General features: G+C 41.4%; 1 protein-coding gene across 1 annotated transcript in view; it reads left to right on the forward strand.

Moving 5' to 3' along the window:
* Window positions 1-13,524, forward strand: part of PNPLA7 (patatin like phospholipase domain containing 7) — a 130,944-nt gene that overhangs the window by 75,529 nt on the left and 41,891 nt on the right. Inside the window, exons 23-26 of the mRNA XM_069772124.1 lie at window positions 2,693-2,756; window positions 3,272-3,440; window positions 4,608-4,790; window positions 5,350-5,468. Coding sequence (XP_069628225.1) covers window positions 2,693-2,756; window positions 3,272-3,440; window positions 4,608-4,790; window positions 5,350-5,468 — 535 coding nt within the window. The remainder of the gene's footprint in view (window positions 1-2,692; window positions 2,757-3,271; window positions 3,441-4,607; window positions 4,791-5,349; window positions 5,469-13,524) is intronic.

Below are 13,524 nucleotides of genomic sequence, written 5' to 3' on the forward strand. Positions count from 1 at the left end.
TTGCTCTCAGCAGTTTAGTTTAAATAACACTTTTGGTCATTCTGTTTTATGAGAACACATATGTTGGTGTTCTTGATCATATTAATGGAGGGTTATTTAATGGTTTATTAATTGGGAGCTTGCTAGAAGTTGGAAGTGTAAAGCAGATGGTTGTTATTTCTGAAACAAAACAGAGTTGGTTCAGTTGGAAGCATCACCATGTTCTGTGCTGGGGATGAATAAGGGCCTGGGTGTCTTTGTCCTGTGCTGCCGGTGTGCAGAGGGGATGCTGGGCAGACTCCTCCCGAGCCACCATAGCTGCGTGTCTGCCTGTGCACACTTGTTTGTGTCATATACTGTGAACTGCTTCTTTTTCAAATACAAAAGTGAGGTGAGTGGACATGATTTCTGAAGTAATATACCTCTCCAAGGCTCTTTTTTGATGCTTGATGGGATGTGTTGTCCAAATTCAAGATATCTGTGGGTGAAGTAGCCATCACCTTAACTAACATAAAGATGCACCCCTGCTCTACAAAGTCTGCCTCTCGCCTTGTATTAAAAGGTGTTCTGGCTGGCAGCGTTGCTGGGTTTAGTGGTTTCCCCTTAGGGCATGGGCCCCAGTGCATCAGATCGATATGCTGTGCTCCAAGCTCCTTTGCTTATGTTCTTGGATCTCAGTGACCAGGTGCAGGGAGGTAACAGCCAAATGCAGAGGTGGAGCATGCTTTCCCTCCTCAGCATTAGTCTCTCTTACTTGACATTTTTATTGTATTCCTCAGCTCATTTTGCATTCCTGGCTGTTCATCTTTGCCTACTAAACTTCCACCGCTGTCATAAAGCTTTGTAAGTCACATATCCTGGAAGAATATTTGGTCTACATATAATTTCTATTTTGCCGAGAACTTTGACACATTAATGAACACAGATGATAACTCTGCTGTTGAATACTTTTTCAAAATTGACCTGCCCTCTCTCCCTTGCTGTCTTCATTGCATGCAATGTCATCAGTATTTCTTCTGGGAGACCTCTCTTAATCCCATTACGCCATCCAAAGTTGTGCTAGACCAACTCTTTGTGAGGCTGAATGGTGAATCAGATCAAGGAATCTACCAGTGTTAAAAATAAGGTGGTAAAAAAAACCCCACAAGCATTGGGGTTCCCAGCAGACAGACAGTTCAAGGAGCGCAAATGGAGGAACAGCACAGATGCAGGAGTGAAGGGCAGATTAAACCAGCTCTGCTCTTGAAATGCTTATGAACTAATTCCGTCTGCTTGGGACTTGTTGCTTTCATAGGAACCAACCACCATAAACTTTATTGGATGATGAAATTAAATTCTACTCTCAAGTCATCCTCCTTTCTGTCCTTTCTTACCAGCTTTTACTTTTTGGTCTCTGCTTACAGGATATTTTTGTCCATTTTGTTTGCTCTTCATCATCAGTGTAACAAAGAGCAAACAAAATTTGGATGTTTGAAAATACAAGATGAAAAATCATACTTATGAGTTTTTTTTCAAGTCTAACACTAAAGTACGTTAAAAGAGAGTGAAGCCTTTGCAGGAAGAATCAAGTATTGTGGGGGAAATGAGTTGGCCCTGAAGGTCAGGATGGCCAGCTGCAGGTACTGTACTTGTGGGTTTTTGCTTTTTGAGCACGTAAGTGTGAAATTGTGATCTTTTACCATGTTGTGCATTCATGGTTCCTTGATTTTTACTAAACACATTAAGCCATGCTGCTTTATTAGTGCCTTGAGAGACCTCACATAAGTGTTTTGTTATTTCGTACATAAATTTCAGTTCTTTTGTTAATGAAAAAATGAAGGATTACATAATGCAAACATTAATACAGAGTGACTACTCTTTCATGTTTGTAAAGCTGAATTTCTCAATATGAGACAGATAATATTTTATTTAGGTATGAGGTTATTCCATTAACTTTTTTCTTTGCTTTTTTTTGGTATTTAGTTGCAGTTATTCTGCAACCTCCACCACACGTGGCGTGTATTGCTGCTGATGAAACAGAATTGCTAATAAGAAAAATAGAGTTTCTTGCAGGCACTTTGGTTTATGTGCACCGAAATTCACCTTGGATATAATGTTGTGCCACATATGTGCATATGTCTATCTCTACAGTGGAAGTAGTGTGAATCGGACTGTGTCCTATAGATTTGGGACTCTCTTTCTCCTTAGGGTTGGTAGTGGTATAGATTCCTTTTGGCATGTTGAGTAAGAAGTAGCACTACTATAGAGAGCTGTAGGATTCATCTGGGGAGTTGGTTCAGTGCAGGCTGAACAAATAAAGTATTTCAATAGGTCAGTGAAATAATAGCTTTTTGCTTTGAAACCAGACTCCTGGCCTTTCTATGGTTGCAAAAGGTATGTGATATTCTGAATGTTGCGTTTGTGAAAATGCAGCTGCAGTAGAAACTGTCATCCTACGTGACACTGAGGAATGCGAGAAAAGAGAGCTTGTAGGTTGCAACTAATGCAGTGAGAGCGCTCTGGGAACATGGAGAATGGGAAGATGTTATTGTAGATAAGTGTGAAGACTTTGCGTCAGCTCTTCCTTCTACAACGAGTCTGATCAATGCACTGATCCATCATGATCTTCAAAGCAAATTCACGGAACTGCATTTGTTACAGCTATGTTTTCTCAATACAGTTTGTCAGGAGCTGAATGGCGGGTGTTCACAGATGAAACTTCTTGTTTTTCCAGGTCCTGCGTTGCTGCTCACCAGTGATAACATCAAACAGCGACTTGGTTCTGCTGCACTGGATAGGTACCTGCCCTCATTATTACTTAGGAAAAATGCAGAAAGATACTACACTGGTCTTATAAATATACAGTGTTTGGGAATAAAATCCTGTGTTCTGACATACATTATGCTTTCTCATCAAGTTGTTTGAGACAACAATGTTTCAAGAGTATTTGGTTCAAATGTGGGTGGTTTTTTTCCATAGTTACTTTCTCGCTTGTGAAATTGGAAAAGCTGAATTGCTCCAAGTGGGTATTGTGTACTCATTCTTAGGGATTCCTTGGAAGTCTTATTGAAGTTAGGCATCACTGCATCCTCTTTCCTCTGTGTATATATCTAATGGTATAAATAATGGAGAGATAAAGAAAGCATGATCTTGGAAATGTAAGCAGATAAGGTTCTTAGGTTGGACAAGCAAGAGATGCAGGTCTCTGATGCCCTTCAGATTTTGTGCTTGACATGTAAGATTTCTCTCTACTTTGTTAGGAGCTGTGATATAAAACTGTTTGAATTTTGTTTTTTTTCTTTTCTGTCCCCAGCATCCATGAATACCGACTAACTAGCTGGCTGGGACAGCAGGAGGATATTCACCGTATTGTGCTCTACCAGGCAGACAGCACCCTTACTCCCTGGACTCAACGCTGCATCCGGCAGGCTGACTGCATCTTAATCGTTGGACTGGGGGACCAGGAGCCTACTGTTGGAGAGGTGTGGAAATAGTTCCTTCCCATATTTGCAGTGTTAACAGTCCAGATCAAAGAAGGTTGTTTCATACTCATGAATTTTCCTGGGTTTAATACCCAGCGAGCATAAATAATGCAATATTCCTGGGAAATATGTATTATAAATAGAAAATGAATTGAATGAGGATCCTCTGAAATGGCAAGTTTTATGTAGAAGTATTTCCAGCTAAGTTCTTTAAAGAGTCATTTTGGCCAATGGTAAATCAAAAGTCAGATTGCTTTGAAGCTTTGCATTTCTGCCAGAATTTCTTTGCAGGATCTCCAGACAGAGAGAGAAATTCTTTTCTGCCTGGATGGAATTCATGGTGTGTGCTAAGGAAAAAGTAGATATAAATTGTATTGTATGACTAATTTAATATATTTTATTACAGATTGTAAGCTGTACTTTTTTTTTCCCCTTACTATTTTTATTTTTGGTATTTTATTACCAAAGTTGTTTGACTAGGCATGCAGAATTCTGTAAGAAATTTAAAAATGAAGTCACAAGTGGGTTTTTTTAGGATTGTGAAGTGCAAAGTCTGACCTCCAAAGAGCCTGGGACTGGTATCACCTGCAGCGTTCTTGTGTGTCACTTTGTGTTGGTTCTTCATGACTGTATGTGGGAGGCAGGAAGCACAGTAAAAGCAAGTTGCCATCAGTTGCCTAAAACAACAAAAAATAAAAATAAGGAATGCAAGGAGGAAGAAGTGGTCTGATTGGAAGGGCAAGAACAAAACATGCTGAATGTTTGTAGGCTTAAGTATGACTTGGGAAGCAATCTCGTTTTGTATGAACAGTGTGTGTCTGTGCTGTGCATTTAATGGTCTGTGGTTTAGGTAAAAAGCATTCATTTTTAAGCATTCAGGTTTGAGTCCTTGTGTGATTTGAGAGTTCTATGTGCCATGTAAGCCCACAGCTAGCAATGTAGTTGTTTAAATCAATCTTGTTTGAGGGTTCTTAGTGTGCATGGTTGTCTGCACATTCAGATAGGAATAGGGGTCAGACATATACGTGTGTGTGTGCGCATATATACGTGTGTATCTCTCTATATATACATATTTATAAAATTCACAATACAGTATTCTGTTAAACTGATACTGGAGCAGTAAATACCTGATGCCCCTATTCCTTTGGTGTTTATGGTGTGCTGTAGCTGGAGAGGATGCTGGAGAACACTGCGGTCCGAGCTCAGAAGCAACTCGTCCTACTCCATAAGGAAGATGGGCCTCTCCCTTCCCGAACTGTGGAATGGCTCAACATGCGGAGCTGGTGTTCTGCTCATCTTCATCTCCACTGTCCACGCAGAGTCTTTTCCAAAAGAAGCCTGCCCAAGCTGGTAAGAGATTCCTGCTTCGGTGGCTGGTCCCTTAGCTGTAGTAATTTACTTGTATCCATGTATCAAAGGTAATCTGAGATAATGATACTACATGATATTCTGATGTGCAACTGGCTGTTACACAGATAGTTTTCTCTTTAGATCTGTTTGGCCTCGATTTACTATAGGAAACATAGGGATAAGGGGCTCGCATCTTCTTTATGGTAAATACTATCTCAGGGTCTTATTGATAGGTGTGTACACACGGTAGAGTCCTTTTCATTGGATTTGGCTTGCAAAAACCATGCTAAGGGTAAAGCACAGGCAGACTTGGGATGCTTCCCAGTAACTTCAAATCCTTGTCAAGAAAGAAATACCTCCAAAGAAAATACTGTACTACAGTGAAATTGTCCCAACTGCTATAAAAGCATGAGAGATGCATATGGTCACTAGAAGAGTTTGGATACTTTATTAGCCCTCTTTGAAGAACAGCTATTCACTTTTTAACAGTATGTTGTAGGCTGGTAGTGTAGACTCTACCCTGCCTTTTGAATGACCATCTTCTGTCTCTCTTCTGCAGATAGAGATGTATGAACGCGTATTCCAGAAACCACCAGACCGTCACTCTGACTTTTCTCGCCTGGCTCGTGTTCTGACTGGAAATGCCATTGCACTGGTGCTTGGAGGCGGAGGAGCAAGGTAGGCGGCTTATCCTGGACACGCTGGTGCATTGCTACCAGATCCCAGAGCACCGCTGTCACTGGGCTGCGACAGATTCTTCAGGATAACAGGCATTCTATAAAATCAGCACTGTTCTGTAAGCAGCATTTGGGGGAGACACTGAGGAATTGCTTTTGTTACACAAACTTAACCTGCTGTGTGGATTTGTGCCTGGATTTCTGCAGAAGGAACGTGAGTGTTTGTGAACGCTTGAGACCTCTCATAAGTCGGGCTTAATACCAGGAGATGACCAGGGCACTAAACATGATGCTTATTTCTTTTATTGGCCTACACTATGGATTTTTTTCTCCTATGGATTCTTGTATTAGAAAATAGCTCACAGTATTTCAAAGGCCCCCAAAGCTCTTCAAGGTTTGAGCAGCAAGAGGAGTTATGTCCTCTAATGGGAGAATGTTCTCCTCTTTATAATTGCCCAAAACCCCAGGTACCTATACACTTCTGACAGCCTTACTTTACAGAAAGATTGTATTTTTGCAGATACGAGGGCAAGATGTGGGCTGAACACTCTATTAGAATTCCATCTGAATTCCTGGTGAGCTTTGGAAATAAATTATTACTGACATTTTTCTTTGGAATCCCTTTTTTGCTTTGAGAGTTTTATGTTGAGACAAAATTTAGTAGTCCTTTGTCTCAAGAGAGCGCTGTCTTCGTTGTCTTCATCATTGTGTTCTTGAAACCTTTCTTTAAAACAGTGCTTTGAAATACTGCTCTCAAAAATAAAAAATACAATTTGTACATAGTCTCTCTAAGTCTACAGAAATACCACATTTTTGTCTTTGGGCCAGTGCATGCTTTGGGGGCAGTATTCGCTACAGTAAAGGTTAGAGCTCCTTTGTGACAGCTTGTTCTGATTAGTCACTTGATGCTGAGACAACCAGCGCTGTGGCTGTTTCTTTGAGTGTCTGCAAAGATGCCTTTATCCTGCTTGCTTTCACAGTTTCCTCACCTAAGATGATTTTGGTATTTCATTTCTGAGATAAGCACTGTCCTGTGGAGACACAAAGTAAAGCCAGGGAGGAGAGCTTCTACATAATCTGGGTATCTCAAGAGGCTTCTAATCAACTGATGCAAAGCACTCATGGTTTTTTTTTGGTATGAGCTATCTGATATCTCTGTCTCTGCTGAAGCCTGTGTCATGCTAAAATATGTGCACTTCTATATTTCTGGCAGCACATTTTGCTCATTCCCTTCCTTTCTTCCTTCTGTAAACACTGCTGTAATTTTTGCCAAACTATTTATTTTTTGTTCTACTACTTAATTTGCAAGCTACCACCTGCTGGTTTTCAAGAGCAGAGGTAAGAAAGAGCAGGATTACTGAGCTGTGTGTTGGTCCTGTGTTGTCCTTCTCCACAAATCTGGACCGCTGCACTGCTACTGTGTTGGCTTTAGGATTTCTGGATGCGCACCACCCATTCAGCAATGTGACCATGTGCCATTATCTGTTAATTTGCTCATTTCTGCATCCATACAATATGGAGGACTTTGAGGATTAAATGGATAAATGGATAAATCTGATAATTTCTTCTTTCTCTGAAACTGTATTTGTCATGGACTAAAATGCTTTTTCTGGAGGTTCAGGCTGGCACATGATGGTGAGAGTATTGTGTTTTCAATGGAAAGGTACAGAATGCTGTTTTTGTAGTTGAATTGTCATCTAAATTGCGGTTAGACGAAAGAGTCGGATCTCTTAAAAGTTTGATTCTGAAGTGAGAATATAATTAAAACTCTGGGGAAGGGACAAAGTTACTCTGAACTCTGTAAAAATCTGCTTTTGGAAGGTCAGAATAAGTTCTTAGGTCCCCATCTCTATGAACGAGGGAACTTCAAGAGATTGTGCACTAGGTACTTAAAATCATCCTGTGACTAAAGCCCGTTCCAGCTAAAAACATCTTGATGGGTTGCTGCACAGACTGCTGATAGTTAGTGTAGCCTTTGGATAATATACTACATGGAGTAACCTCCTACCTTGTTCTAGAAGCATGAATCATACTGGTCACAAAGCCCAGAGAGAGCTAACACTTACAGGGTGCTGGCTGGTGGTTATTTCTGTTAAAGGTATTGTGTTCTGTGACTCCAGTAATATCAATTATTTAGTTGTTACTTTGGGAATGTTTGTTTGGCTTCCTAGTGACAGTTGGTTTGGGAGGTTTTACCAGAGCAGCTTCCTAGTAATTATCTTTGTGGCTTGTCATGACAAAAGGCTCATAGGATCTAAAGGTTTTCTCTCTCTTGTGAGTATAAAAATAAAACAAATCGAAGTGATACAGTTCTAAAATTATAGCTTTTTGCTTTTCCTAAATGCTAAGTTAATTTCAGTTAGAAACATTGTGGAGCTTGAGGGAAGGAAAGGGGATTTACCTTTAGAAAAATAATACCTTTGAGCAACATAGTTGCAAGAATAATGACACATCAAACCCTGCAACAAAGGCATAAACCCTCCCATAAATCATTCGCATGACCTTCAGCCATCCCACGTACAGCCCACCCTTTCTTTGGTTTTCTATAATTGTCTTAGCAAAGCTGTTTGAAAACTGAAATTTATGGGGAGTAAATAATTAATACAGAAGTATCTGGGAATCCCTAGGGCTTTGGAAAAAAAAATGGGTTGTGCTGTTTCAGAAGACTGACTTAAGCAAAATTGTGATGACAAGCTTTGTTGTTGATTATAACGTCATAATTCTAGGAGTGAATTTGGTCCAATGTGCCTATTCCACATAGGCTTAATGGGAAAATACAAAGCATTAGATCTGTTCCAGTTTGGTTATTTTGATAAGAAGCTGTATTTGCAGTAACGCACATGATACAAATACATGATGTGCCTAAGGTATGCTTATTGAGAAGGAAAGAGCTATTGTTAAAAGAAGTTACTTGCCTTTTTCGGATGTACTATCTACAATAAAGCATAATAATCAGCTGCACATTCATGCTGGGGATGAATGCACGTGGTGCCAGAGACCTTTACCAGACGGTACTTGTGGAGTCTGCATATCCTGCCCTGTCTGTGCTACATGATGCATAGGTGGACGGGGCTCTGCAGCACGCCATGCCTTTCCCTTCTCTCCACTGCCCTTTCCTTCAGGCAGAGCATTTAAGCCTTCCCTGAGGAGCTGCTGCTGAAGGATATTTGTAGATATTTCATCAGGGCGTCTTTTCAATTCTCCTTTTTCCATTTAGTTTTCTCCTCAAACTTACTATTTCACCTCTGCTCTTGATATGTCAAGCAGTTTTTTTCCACAGAGCTTTCTTGCTGACTCTAGGGATTTGACTCAGACTCACACCTTTTCATTTTGGGTAGCTGGCCCGTTTCGTCAACTCGTTCTTTCTGCCTTTTCTTCTTTATTTTCAGCTCTGGCCCTCTGAAAAGGGAGGATAAAAACAGCAGCTTAGGAGAAGCAAGTTATTCCTTTCTTGTTATGAAGATATTTGTGTCTGATGAACCCACTTGTTGCCTTGTGTGTCTGTGCTCCTGAAGCCTGTGCCACATGCAGTGTGGTCACACTCCATGCTTTCAGAGAAGGCCAAACGTGCAGGTCCATGTACCACCTGGTCACTTATTGGCTGCTGCATTGAGCTCAGCTTGGGTCTCTGTGCTCCTTAAAGCCTGGCTTTATCTTCTGATTCAACACCTTTACCCAATGATGAAGAGTCCCCGAGAGGCAGTTTCATAATTATTCTGCTCTCAAGAGATCAGATTTGTCTTCCATACTCTCAGTGTGTGACTCCAAGACCCAACTGCGTGAAGAATAAAACAAGGAGGTTTTACTATCGCTGCATCCATTGTGTTTGGCTGCAACTCCAGTTCATTCAGGCAAGTTTGAGTAAAAACCTGCTTATCAGTCTTGCTTACCTTCTCTGCCACCAGACACCAATCCCTTGGCACTGCTGTTCATCTAGAAGGCACAAAGACAGAATTTGTTTGTGCTTACTCTGCACAAAGACTTGCAGCTTACAAGTAATCCCTAGCATAGTGAGGTTGGGCAAAACTGCATTCTGCGGTTGAAAGGAACCAAGGAATGTACAGGTTAGATTGTCCTATATACATGGGTCAAGCAAGGAGAAGGTAGTGTATGCCAACACCCACCTTGGGATGTGGTGGATGCACATGTGTATCTCCCAGGGCAGGTACAAGGAACTTTTATTTGAAGGCTGGGCCCAATGTGGCAGCACGTTGAGAGGTTTCCCAGCTGTCACTGTGCCCCCTTGTGTTTCTGAGCAATCATGGTAGAAAAGAGTTGATTAAAAGCTTCCAACATAACTTGAGGAAAAAATTGAAACAGTCATTCCAAGAACTTTAGAAAATCATATTCCTTTTCTGAATGTTGATGCATGCTTTTAGCATGCAAGTTTGGCTAGGAGGTGAGGAGCTGTTGCATAGGAACAAACCCTGTAGTGCTTCCCCTGCTCCGTCTTGTTTAAAAATAAATTGATTTTGGATATTGATGACCTGGCCTATCTATGTAAAACACTTGAAAGCAAGTAAATGCTGTGCTGTAAGATACTATATTCCTACTATAGTGTCTTTGCACATTTTTTTTTGTTGCTGCCTCTGGGGCAGAGAGCCTTCTAGGGAGCTCTCGACTACCTTCAGCAGATGAAAGGACGTGTTATTCCACAGCCTGTAATGCAATACTTTAATTACAGTCTCAACAATTAAGTGGTATCAGAGTTGACATAAGTGCAGAGGCTGAATTTTGCAGTATGCTCATGTGAGGAGTCAGAATTGTTAAAGATACTAGTATCTTTTGGGGTTTTTGTTTTTCTATCTTGTTTGCTATTCTAATTTGGAGAGGAGCCTTAAAATGTACAGAAATCTTGTGTTCTCATCCCAGGATTAAGAATGATTCTTAATTCTGTCTTTTTCCCCGTGATAATTGAGGACAGGAGGTGTTTTGTGGCTACCCTGTTATTTAGTTGCTTGATGCTTCCTACTTCATTGGATTTTGCCATCTGAACTGTGAGAAACTTTCGCTGCTTCATTATATGATGTAGATCTTCAGTGTTTGGCAAGAGGATACACTGCAGGCAACAGAAATTCTACTTTCACCTCCTGTGAAATTCTCATCAGCTTTTTTCTGAGAGAAGCTATGAAGTCACTGGTTTTTTTCCCTTGCTTGACTTGATTAAGGAAAAGTTGACGAGCTGCCAAAATTAATGAACATGCAAATACTCAGCAGCATAACATGGTAACGTAACAGTTGGACTTATTTGGGCAATGTGCTGCAAGGAAGGGTTGTTAGAAGTAAAACCTCTTCTTTTGGGGGGCTGTTGTTAGCTCTACCAAAGACCAAGGTCAAACAGCAATGCAGGAAGGTCCGGTTTCCAGCACTGCTGCCGTGCAGAAGAGCAGAGAGAGCTGTAGCTGTGCAGGTTACCTAGCGACTGAGATCCCTTCTGGTCTGTCATCTTTTGCTCCATGGTCCACAAAAGCAGAGAGAAGTGTGTCTTGTTCCCTGAAAATAGGGAAGACTGCACAGAAAATATCTAAGCTTAGTGAGCCTTCCAGGGCATAATAAAAGTGAAGTCATCTAGGTCAGGACTGAGGTTTGGACACCATGGGGTAGAGCAGGCTGGCTGGTAGTGCAGTGGTGGAGCTGACAACTCATACCCCAGATTTCAGCATGTGATGAAACATCTGAGGAATAAAAAGCTGAAATTTGAGGTGGAAATGAAGTTCCAATGACCAAGTGCTGTCCTTGGGATGGACAGTTTGCTCACATGATGCAGACAACATGTTTTCCGTGCTCTAGCTTCTTTTCCTGTGGTGCAGGTGATAGTAGCATCGTGGTTATAAAACCCTCATGTTCAACCTTTGGCAATAACAGAATCTCCTGGGGAGACCGCGTGAAGTGTTATGGTGCAGGTGCTTTGGATTCAGTTCCAGCAGTTAAGGAAGATTAATTCTCATCCCTCGACTAAGACACATAACTAATGGTATCGGGCTTTTTACTCCTATCAGTGGGAGAACATGTGGATGTTGTCTTAAAACTACCACTACAGAGCTGCAGTACTTGAAATGGAGATGGGGTATTTGTAAGATCAATTACTCTACCTCAAATACAGGGTAGTAACTGGAAGCATGAGGGGAGCTGCTTTTTTAAACTATTAAACTTGACCACAAGCACCCAGACAATGTGCTGTTACAAGCATGTTGGGGGGAGGGGGAAGGAATTTGCTGCCTGAATTCAGAAGCTGCCTCCGGAGGTGTGCACTGAAAATACTGTCATAAAGAACACAGAGCAGTGTTTTTCCCCTATGGGATCCTAAACATATTCAATATAGAGATTACAGAAGGGATGAAAGAAAATCCCATGGGAATTTCCTAGACTCTTGATGTTCCTCACAGAAGTTGGAACACAGCAAATGTTTTTCAGCTTCTTTGCTGAGTTCAAAACTTTACATAGACTGAGTCTAATGAGGGGCTCCCCAAGGTATGAAGGATAGGGATCTATGGAGCCCAAATATGCTGGTATTACCAGTTCCTTGTGCTGGAAAATAAAAGTAATGCTCATCTTGAGAACTTGCTTAATAATGGCTTCTCCATGCTTCCATTGCTATCTAGATCATATATAATCTATTTAACCTTTTTCTTTTTCCACCTGGGCATGTCTCTGTTAGTATGTAAGTCTCTGTTTTCCCTTTCTGACGCATCCAAGCCCTAAGATTACCCAGTTTCTTCGCACCCTTTTCATTCCATTGTCATTCCTGCTTGTCATCTTTATATCTGCTGTTTAGTTCCTTTCTCAGTCTTTGCTTTCAAGTCCTCTCTCAAAGGACCTATTGCAAAAATGTAGTTTGCCAGCTGCCTCTACCATACTGGGGGGTGTCCTTATTTGTCACCTTAACAGAAATGCACTTGGCTTTGAAATAATTCTCAGATCACACAGTGAGCTTCAGGACTGTGCTGCACTTTGCAAGTAGATTATTGACAGCAATGTTTAGGGTTGCTCTCAGTGGTTTATAAGGGGGTACAGGTGTCCCCTTTATTTGTTATCTCTATCTCACAGTGCTTAAAATTCACAGTAGACAGAGGGCTGACAGCTTGAAAAATGTGTAAAAATTAGATTCTGATTCTTTGACGTATTCAAAAAACATAGTCTGATAAAGCACTTGTTCTGAAGTAAATTATGAAACAAAATTCTTGCTGAAACCATTGCTCTTCATTCTGACCTTGGTTAGGATAGTTTTGAAAGAGCAACAACAGCCTCTCCGAGGTGCTCGTGGTATCATGAGTTACTGCAGCTATTGAGGGTTAAATCACTGAAGCGAGGAATGGGCAGTCAGGATTTCACTTCGCTGGTGTTCAGCTCCTGACGTCGCATGGGCTTGAGCAAATGGCTTAAATGCTTATAACTTGTGTTCTCCTTTTGTAAAATGAGGCGTTTGCCATCTCAGCTTTGGCATCTGTGCAGGTCACCCTTTATAAATTGCTCTGAAGCGCTTGCATGGAAGAGAAGTATAAACCATTGCCACTAGGAATTGTTTGGGGTTTTAGGAGGGTATTGTTATCTCTAAATGTATATGGATTTATGCTCTCATCTCATGGGTTGGATGTGTCTGGGGAATTTGCTTGAAACCTGACATCCAGCCCAATTATTATGATAGTTAACTCTATTTCACTGTGCAGCAGCTGAGGAATAACCAGGCTGCTTGTAACCCTGTGTTGTCTGGGTACAGTGCCAAGACATGGTCAACATTGTTCCGGGGGCTGCTGAGATTTGAGAGTATCCTTGCCTGTTCTGGGCAGCAAAGAGCCCACACAAGCAAACCCTGTAGCCCGTAGCCAATTCTGGGCAGCACCAGCTTTGGTATCTTCTCCCACAGTGCAGAGATGCTGTAGGAGAGGGGCTCTGATGGAAGCCAACAGGTTCCTGAGCACCTGCCTCTGAAGCTGTCTCTGTAGGATGTGCCAGGTTCTAATCAGCTGGTGGGGGGGGCGGGGTTTGCTTTCCTGGTATCATGGAAAGTTTAATGGCTGGATGTGGTGATGCATGATCTTGCAGAGCTAATGTGGGTC

The sequence above is a fragment of the Haliaeetus albicilla genome, chromosome 26 (assembly GCF_947461875.1).
Source record: "Haliaeetus albicilla chromosome 26, bHalAlb1.1, whole genome shotgun sequence".
In the NCBI taxonomy this organism is placed as follows: Eukaryota; Metazoa; Chordata; class Aves; order Accipitriformes; family Accipitridae; genus Haliaeetus; species Haliaeetus albicilla.